This window comes from Cervus canadensis, chromosome 11 (genome assembly GCF_019320065.1).
Source record: "Cervus canadensis isolate Bull #8, Minnesota chromosome 11, ASM1932006v1, whole genome shotgun sequence".
Classification (NCBI taxonomy): Eukaryota; Metazoa; Chordata; class Mammalia; order Artiodactyla; family Cervidae; genus Cervus; species Cervus canadensis.
The window spans coordinates 47,839,259-47,849,267 of NC_057396.1; the positions used below are offsets into that span (position 1 = coordinate 47,839,259).

General features: G+C 45.9%; 1 protein-coding gene across 1 annotated transcript in view; it reads right to left on the bottom strand.

The window, feature by feature from the left end:
- FCHSD2 (FCH and double SH3 domains 2) overlaps positions 1-453 on the bottom strand; it is a 268,065-nt gene extending 267,612 nt beyond the window's left edge. Inside the window, exon 1 of the mRNA XM_043482268.1 lies at positions 398-453. Within this exon, the coding sequence (XP_043338203.1) occupies positions 398-412 (15 nt within the window). The 5' untranslated portion in view covers positions 413-453. The remainder of the gene's footprint in view (positions 1-397) is intronic.
- Between the last annotated feature and the right edge of the window lie 9,556 nt (positions 454-10,009).

Below are 10,009 nucleotides of genomic sequence, written 5' to 3' on the forward strand. Positions count from 1 at the left end.
CCTTCCTCCTTCTCCCAGATCAGAATTAATCTTCCTGCCTCTAGGTCTCCATGGCCGTGTTAAGATCTTGATGCCAGCACTAAGCAACTAAGCACAAGCTGACTAGATTTCTATTTAGCTGTGTCTTTTTCTGAACTCCTCTTACTTTCAAGTCTCTGGTGCAGTGGGACTGCTTTTTAGCTCTGTGACCTTGGGCAGGTTAAGTGACCTCTGTCACTTAACCCACTCTGGAGCTCTCCCTGAGCCCCAGGCTGGATTAGGTGCTCTCTGTTGACAGCTTTTCAACACCCACTAGGCTGTGCATATCTCCCTGTTCTCCAGGGACCTCTGTCTCCCACCCACACCCCCACCAGCATGGGCCCCAGCTCTGAACCAGAGAACGCACTTATGCTCTCACCTGTTGCTGTCCCATGGGCTTTCAGGGTGGAAGCTGCCAGGTGCCCAGACAGTTTTACTTCCCTCCTGGCTGCAGAACGCTGAGAGCAACTGTCAGACCTCAGGCACTTCCGTTTCACTCAGAGTCAGGCTTCCTTTTCACCCCTTCCCTAGGCAGCAAGCCGACCATGGGCTGCGGGCTCTATGCCAGCTCCTGGCAGTTTTCTTTTTTCTGGGGGCCCAGCCCAGACAGGTTTGGTGGTGGGTTCCCCCTAAGGACAGTCTCCACACTTGGGGATTTGTGGCAGGAAAGCCTAATTACCCAAAATCCTGGAGATTGGAGTCTTGACCTCATTTGACCTGTATAGTTGTGAAGTGAACAGCCTCACATGAGGGAACTCCTACAGAATTATAAACACTCAGAGCCTTTGATGGAGCCTGTCTGTTTTACAGGTGGGGACCATGCATGCATTCTAAGTCACTCCAGTCATGTCCAACTCTTTGCAGCTTCTCCAGACAAGAATACTGGACTCCATCCCCTCTAGGGTGTCTTCCTGACCCAGGGATCAAACCTGTGACTCTTACGTCTCCTGCATTGCAGGCAGGTTCTTTACCACTAGCACCATCTGGGAAGCCCTATGAGACCGAGGTCCAGAAAGGGATTTCCCCAGAGCAGAAGCAGTGACATACCCAGGGCATTGATTTTAGGGAGGCCTGACCTGAACTAAAAGGGCTTCCCAGGTGGTGCTAGTGGTAAAGAACACGATTGCCAATGCAGGAGACTTAAGGGATGCGAGTTTGATCCGTGGGTTGGGAAGATCCCCTGGAGGAGGCAAGGACAACCCACTCCAATGTTCTTTCCCAGAGAATCCTATGGACAGAGGAGCCTGGCAGGCTACAGTCCACAGGGTTGCAGTCAGACATGACTGAGTGACTTAGCCCAACCTGAACTAAATAGTCCCAATCTGTGTTGCTCGTACGTGTTTTTGCCTGTCTAATGTTTTGTTCTTCTGTCTGCCTTTCACTGCCCCCATCAGACGGTGTTGCTTCTCTGCTGCCTCGGTGAGTGCCCACCCACTTGACCACAACAGCAACTTCTCACCCCCAAGCTGGCTACCAATTAACCTTTAAACTGTCTACAACCAGGTCGCCAAGGGTGTAAAATTAATGTCTAAGATACAAGTAAACAGGCTCAGATCAAGGGCTTGAAAAACATCTTTGGTTTATTCAGGGACCTTTTATATTTAAGAGTCTGGCTTCTATAGCCTTCCCTCAGCAGAGAAAAGTCCGAGCTCAAAAATGGAGTTTGGGAATATATTCTCACAACTCTTTACCAGTCCTCACTGGTCATACTTAAATTAACCCTCCTGTGCCTCTCGAAGGAAGACAACTGCTTGGTAACTTAGTTTCATCCCCAAGGTTGGTGGTGGTGGTTTAGTCGCTAAGTCGTGTCCAACTCTTGCGACCCCATGGACTATAGCTTGCCAGGCTCCTCTGTCCATGGGATTTCCCAGGCAAGAATACTGGAGCAGGTTGCCATTTCCTTCTCCAGGGGATCTTTCTGACCCAGGAATTGAACCTGGGTCCCCTGCACTGCAGGCAGATTCTTTACCAACTGAGCTAGGGCTGGGAGAGTCATTAAAGATGAGGCAATTCAACCCCATGTCAGATTCAGAAATCATTGCCTCCATCTATTTTTTTCTCTCCACAACCTTTTCTGTACTCACACTGGATCTAATGCTTGTGGCTCAGCTGGTAAAGAATCCGCCTGCAATGTGGGAGACTTCAGTTCAATCCCTGGGTTGGGAAGATTCCCTGGAGAAGGGAAAGGCTACCCACTCCATCTTTCTGGCCTGGAGAAGTCCATGGACTGTATAGTCCTATAGTCCATGGGGTCGCAGAGAGTCAGACATGACTTTCACTTTCACTTTCATAATGAGATCCAACAAGGTCTTGTCTTCAGGGAACTCAGCACATCGTGAGGAGAGAGACAAACATGTGAAGAGTTCTACAGTGGAGTGCATCATGTGCACGGATGACCAGCTTTCTCAGGGAAGAAATTGCTTCTCAGGGATCTTCACAGATAAATTAACCAATCAGAGAAGTGAGAGCAGGGCTGCAAGCAGCTTTCTGTATTCCTACCTACCATTTTTGCCTGCTCTCAAGGTCCTTCCAAAATCAGACTCCCAGACTTCTACACAACCCTTCGCCTTTCCCTCAGGCTTTATTCACATGTTGCTCAACAAGTTTCCCATGACCTTCATTTGTGAAGACTCTATTAGGCCCTGGGGACTTATGGCCTTAAGGAGCCCCCATTCTGGTGGGGGATGGATACATGGAGAGACAATGACCACACAGTGTGGATTTGGCCTGAGGGAGGGAGGCAGAACTGGGGAGCCAACAAAGGCACCTGAGCCATTCTGACAGGTCAGGGAAGACATTCTGCAGGTGGGATCTCCTTTGATTCTCCTAACATTCCTCTAATATATCTCCATTGTACAGGTGATAAGACGGAGGCCCAGAAAAGCTCAATGCTCTGCCTAAGTTCATGCAGTTAGTAGGTAGGGGGATGGGGCAAGTGTGTTCACTCTTGGGTACCCAACTACAGAGGCAGAGAGTGGCATCTCTGAAAGAGTGGGGTCTGGAGATGGGGCTGGGACCAGAGATACGATGTTCAGAGATACCCAGGGAAGAGTAGAAGCTGAGAAGCTAGAGCTGGATGGAACCAGCCAGATATGCCATCTCTCCCCACACACAGTGGAGCAAAGGAGAAGACAGAATACCTAATGGGCCATCAGTTCATGGCTTTGGGACAGCAGAGCTGGCTCAGACCCTGGACATCATCTCTTCCAGAGCCCATTAGTCAGAGGCTCATTCAGAGCAATTAATGAGGACATACAGCATCACAATAGAATGGGAAAGACTAGAGATCTCTTCAAGAAAATTAGAGATACCAAGGGAACACTTCATGCAAAGATGGGCTCAATAAAGGACAGAAATGGTATGGACCTAACAGAATCAGAAGATATTAAGAAGAGGTGACAAGCATACACAGAAGAAATATACAAAAAAGATCTTCACAACCCAGATAATCACGATGGTGTGATCACTTACCTAGAGCCAGACATCCTGGAATGCAAAGTCAAGTGGGTCTTAGGAAGCATCACTACAAACAAAGCTAGTGGAGGTGATGGAATTCCAGTTGAGCTATTTCAAATCCTAAAAGATGATGCTGTGAAAGTACTGCACTCACTATGCCAGCAAATTTGGAAAAGTCAGCAGTGGCCACAGGACTGGAAAGGGTCAGTTTTCATTCCAATCCCAAAGAAAGGCAATGCCAAAGAATGCTCAAGCTACTGCACAGTTTCACTCACCTCACATGCTAGTAAAGTAATGCTCAAAATTCTCCAAGCCAGGCTTCAGCAATACGTGAACCATGAACTTCCAGATATTCAAGCTGGATTTAGAAAAGGCAGAGGAACCAGAGATCAAATTGCCAACATCCGTTGGATCATAGAAAAAGCAAGAGAGTTCCAGAAAAATATCTAATTCTGCTTTATTGACTAGACCAAAGCTTTGACTGTGTGGATCACCACAAACTGTGGAAAATTCTGAAAGAGATGGGAATACCAGACCACCTGACCTGCCTCCTGAGAAATCTTTATGTAGGTCAAGAAGCAACAGTTAGAACTGGACATGGAACAACAGACTGGTTCCAAATACGGAGAGGAGTACATCAAGGCTGCTTATTTAACTTATATGCAGAGTACATCAGGAGAAACACTGGGCTGAATGAAGCATAAGCTGGAATCAAGATTGCCGGGAGAAATATCAATAACCTCCGATATGCAGATGACAACACCCTTACGGCAGAAAGTGAAGAACTAAAAGGCCTCTTGATGAAAGTGGAAGAGCAGAGTGAAAAAGTTGGCTTAAAACTCAACATTCAGAAAACTAAGGTGATGGCATCCAGTCTCATCACTTCATGGCAAATAGATGGGGAAACAGTGGAAACAGTGACAGACTTTATTTTGGGGGGGCTCCAAAATCACTGCAGAAGGTGACTGCAGCCATGAAATTAAAAGACACTTACTCCTTGGGAAAAAAGTTATGACCAACCTAGACAGCATATTAAAAAGCAGAGACATTACGTTACCAACAAAGGTCCATCTAGTCAAAACTGTGGTTTTTCCAGGAGTCATGTATGGATGTGAGAGTTGGACTATAAAGAAAGCTGAGTGCCGAAGAATTGATGCTTTTGAACTGTGGTGTTGGAGAAGACTCTTGAGAGTCCCTTGGACTGCAAGGAGATCCAACCAGTCCATCCTAAAGGAAATCAGTCCTGAATATTCATTGGAAGGACTGATGTTGAAGCTGAAACTCCAATACTTTGGCCACCTGATGTGAAGAGCTGACTCCTTTGAAAAGACCCTGTTGCTGGGAAAGATCGAAGGCAAAAGGAGAAGGGGTCGACAGAGGATGAGATGGTTGGATGGCATCACCGACTCAATGGACATGAGTCTGAGTAAACCCTGGGAGTTGGTGATGGACAGGGAAGCCTGGCATGCTGCAGTCCATGGGGTCGCAGAGTCGGACATGACTGAGCAACTGAATTGAACTGAACAGCATCACAGGGGCTGACCCTGGATTAGAACCCAGAGGCTCTAGTCCCTGGTCCAGGGCTCTGTGCACAGCCCTAGCTGCCACTATGGCATTTAATCCAATCTACACTTACTGACATGTGCTCCAGATTGGACACTCTTCCAGGCACCATGGGGATCACAGGGATCCTCCGCATCGCTGCTATCAGGAGCTTACAGCTGGAGTGGGGAAGTCAGATCCAGCTTTCAGACCTGGAGCCCAGGCAGCAAGTGGGAAGTGGGCAGCAGGCATGAACAGGGTGCTGGTGTTGTGACACACAATACTCTAACATAGTGACTTGAATCATGACTGATAACATTTTAGCAGGACATGTCAGAATTTTAGGAACGCCATATAATTTGTAGAATATTTATATTAGTAATATTTACCATATAATATAACCTAAGAAGATTCATTACTCATTTGATAATACTTTCCACATAATTTAACCTACCAAATGAACCTAATTATTTTAATATCTCTCTTTGAGTTGTTTCAGGGGCCCTCTGAAGTTAGCCAGAGTATAGTATTAGCCAGAGTATAGTATCAGCACCCAGACAGCCAAGATTTTGGCGGCACTGGGGAGTGAATTGGGGAGGACCTTAGTGTTCCAAAGAGCCCTGGGCAAGTCTTCAGACCTCAGTTCTCCTGTCTGTTCTCAGAAGGGACTGGAGTCAACAATCTCTGAGCTCTCTCAGTTCAGGCCATCAGGCCTCTACCCTTGCCTGCCTTTCAAGGGTTTGGAGGAGGGCCTGGGTTAAGCTTCTGGTAGACTGGGTGGTGGGAGGCAGAGGAAGTGGCTTGAGCCAGCCCAATTGCCCATGTCAGGGCTGACCTATTACCAGCAGGGAAATCACAGAGTCAGCGCTCAGACATCTGGGAGGCGTTGGGCAGCCGGGGTATTTTTAGAAGGCTACAGGCAGACATGCCCGGAATCCTGGGCGTTCCTGAGCCAAAGAAGCTGGGAGGCCCACAGCGGGTGAAAAAAAAGAGGTGGCCCTAGTCCTGGCTCTTAACTTCACTGAGGTCAGCTGGCCTTCCGTTTCTCCAGGACCAGGCCTATTGTGCTCTAGCTCTGGGTCCCCTGACTTCACACTGATCCGCTTCCTTCTCCCACCCCCTGCATTGGAAGCATGGAGTCCTAACCACTGAACTACCAGGAAATTCCTGCTATAACACTTTGAGATCACTTTGGGGGAACTTGGAGGGATCTGTTAATTTCCCAGGGCTGACACAAGGAAGCAAACTCTGGATTATAACTAAAGGATGATTATCAGTTTTTTCTAGAGCCATGCCTTTCCCTCTTGGATTGTTTCTGAAAGACGACGTCTCAGAATTGGAGCAAAAGGTGAGATGATCTTTTTAGCTCTGGACCTATCTCAACTACCAGAAAAGCTGCCCAGTTTTCAGCAGCAGCTCTAACAAACAGATGCTCCTGCCTCCTTCTCCCTACCCTTTCCCCACTAATCCCTTCACTTCATTGCATTACAGACAGAGATCGAAGCCCAGAAAAGGGCATGTCCAGCCCAGGATCCCTCATCAAGGAAGGACTCTGACTTCTGTCAGGAACCTGCAGATTCCCATGTGGTCAAACCACAGGAAGGACACTCCCAGGACTGCCTGTCCCAGGGAGAAAGCTGAGGGACTGGGGCATGTGGCAAAGGGCAGGAGTCCAGCCCCACACTGTGCCCTATCACAGTGGACTCTGCAGTGTAGATCTGTCTGCTCACCTCTCCAGGACTGTCTGTCCTTCCAGCTCACTTCTCAAACAGGGTTTCTAGCCTCAGTCATGAGTGTCTGCAAAATCTTTACCTGAATTTCAGAATGTTATACATTCACTTTAATTAATGGACTAAACAAGGACTTCGCTGGTGGTCCAGTGGATAAAAGTTCACCATGCGGTGCACGGGACTCGAGTTCAGTCCCTGGTTGGGGAACTAAGATCCCATGTGCCCCGGGGCAACTAAGCCTGAGCACAGCAACTACTGAGTCTGCAAGCCACAACTAGAGAGTCCGTGCACCACAACGCAAGGTCCCTTATGACACAACAAAGACCCTGTGTCACAACTAAAATGCACGCATGTGTGCGAAGTTGCTTCAGTTGTGTTCGACTCTTTGCATCCCTATGGACCATAGACCACCAGGCTTCTCTGTCCATGGGATTCTCCAAGCAAGAATACTGGAGTGGGTTGCCATGCCCTCCTCCACCTGATCTTCCCAGCCCAGTGGTCAAACACGCATCTCTTACATCTCCTGCATTGGGAGGTGGGTTCTTTACTACCACTAGCGCCACTTGGGAAGCCCACAGCCAAGATGCAGCCAAATAAATAAATAAATATTTTTTAAAATAATAATAATCTAAACAAATTGACAGGCTTCCCAGATGGCTCAGTGGTAAAGAATCTACCTGCAACGCAGGAGACCTGTGTTCAACCCCGGGGTCAGGAAGATCCCCTGGAGAAGGAAATGGCAACTCGCTCCAGTATTCTTGCCTAGGAAATCCCATGGATAGAGGAGGCTGGCAGGCTACAGTCCATGGGGTTGTGAAAGGGTTGGATATGGCTTAGCAACTAAACAACAACAACAAACAAATTGACAGGAGAATATCCTGGCTTGGCTGGAATGCAGAACATCTTATAAAACAAGCATCCATCTCCTGCACTGAGAAAGAAAAACTGAGTGGAGGAATCAGGCTCCCTGACTTCAGACTATGCTACAAAGCTAGTCATCAAAACAGTGTGGTGTGTGTGTCAGTCACTCAGTCATGTCTGACTCTTTGTGACCCTATGAACTATAATATAGCTCACCAGGCTCCTCTGCCTCTGTCCATGGGGATTCTCCAAGCAAGAATACTGGAGTGGGTTGCCATGCCCTCCTCTAGTAAGCAGTATGGTACTGGCACGAAAATAGACATACAGATCAATGGAACAGGATAGAAAACCTAGAAATAAGTCCATGTACCTATGGTTAATGAGTATGACAAAAGAGGCAAGGTCACACAATTGGAAAGACAGTCTCTTCAATAATGGTGCTGGGAAAACTGGACAGCTACATGTGAAAAAAATGAAATTAGATCATTCTTTAACTACAGTCACAAAAATAAGCTCAAAATGGATTAAAGATCTAAATGTGAGACCGGACACTATGAAACTCCTAGAGGAAAACACAGGCGGAACACTCTGATATAAATTCCAGCAATATCTTTTCTATCCATCTCTCAGAATAGTGGAAATAAAAACAAAAACAAACAAATGGGACCTGCTTAAGCTCAAAAGTTTTTGCACAGCAAAGGAAACAACAAAATGAAAAGACACACAGAATGGGAGAAAATATTTGCAAATGATGTGATCAATATGGGATTAATCTCCAAAATTTATAAACAGCTCATGATGCTTAACAGCATCAAAACAACTCACTCAAAAAATGGGCAGAAGATCTAAACAGACATCTGTCCAAAGAAGACATACAAATGGCCAATAGGCACATGAAAAGATGTTCAATATCGCTAATTATTAGAAGAATACAAATCAAAACTAAAATGAGATAGCACCTCACACCAGCCAAAATGGCTATCATTAAAAAAATCCACAAACAATAAATGCTGGAGAGGATATGAAGAGAAGGGAACACTCCAATATTGTTAGTGGGATTGTAAATTGGTACAGCTACTATGGAGAACAGTATGGAGGTTCCTTAAAAAAAAACAACAACAACTAAAAATAGAGCTATCATATACACTGCAATCCCACTCCTGAGCATATATCCAGAAAAAAGCATGATCCGAAAAGATACATGCACCCCAATGTTCATTGCAGCACTGTTAACAACAGCCAAGACATGGAAGTAGCCTAAATGTCCATCAAAAGAGGAGTGGATAAAGAAGATGTGGTACAGAATGTTACTCAGCCATTAAAAAGAATGAGATGATGCCATTTGCAGCAACATGAATGAACCTAGAGAGTGTTATACTGAGTGAGGTAAGTCAGACAGAGAAGCATCATAAGTCAGACATGACATCATTTACATGTGGAATCTAAAAAGAAATGATACAAATGAACTTATTTACAAAGCAGAAACAGACTCAAAGACTTCCAGAATAAACAATAGTTGCCTGTACACTGCTGTAGTTAAAATGGATAATCAATAAAGACCTACTGTATACCACATGGAACTCTGCTCAATGTTATGCGGCAGCCTGGATAAAAGAGTCATTTGGGGGAGAGTGATACATGTATATGAATGGCTGAGTCCCTTTGCTGTCCACCTGAAACTATTCACAACATTCTTTGTTAAGCATCTATGAAAGTGAAAGTGTTAGTAGCTCTGTCATGTCTAATTCTGTGATCCCATGGACTACAGCCCACCAGGTTCCTCTGCCCATGGAATTTTCCAGGCAAGAATACTGGAGTGGATAGCCATTCTCTTCTCCAGGAGATCTTCCTGACCCAGGAATCAAACCCACAGACCCACAGCTCCTGCATTGCAAGCAGATTCTTTACTGTCTGAGCCTCAAGGGAAGCCCTAATCAACTGTACCCTAACACAAAATTACAAGTTTTAAAAATAATAATAAAATAAATTAAGCAGCAAAAACAAAATAAAGAAACAAACCCAAAAATCATGCATTCGTGCCCTTGTCTCGGTTTATCAGCAAACTGGCTCCAAAGAATCCTGCAAGGCCACACTGAACTTCAGTACAGTGTCTCAAGCTGACATAAGGTTGAGACTCACAGCACTAGCTAAAAGGCTTAATTCCTTCCTGCAGGATTCTGGGCAGAGAAAGAAGGTGCTCAGTAGGGTTCAGAAGATCCAGGTTCTAATCTTGTTTCTGTTCCTAGCTCACTGAATAACTCTGGACAACTCCCTCCCCACGTCTATATCTGGGTCTAAGCTTTGTTAATCAAAATAGTTAATTTGTGTTAGACAATTCCCATGTCCCCTTCTGGCTGACATGATAGGGTTCCAAATCATGATGAACTACAACCTTATCCCCA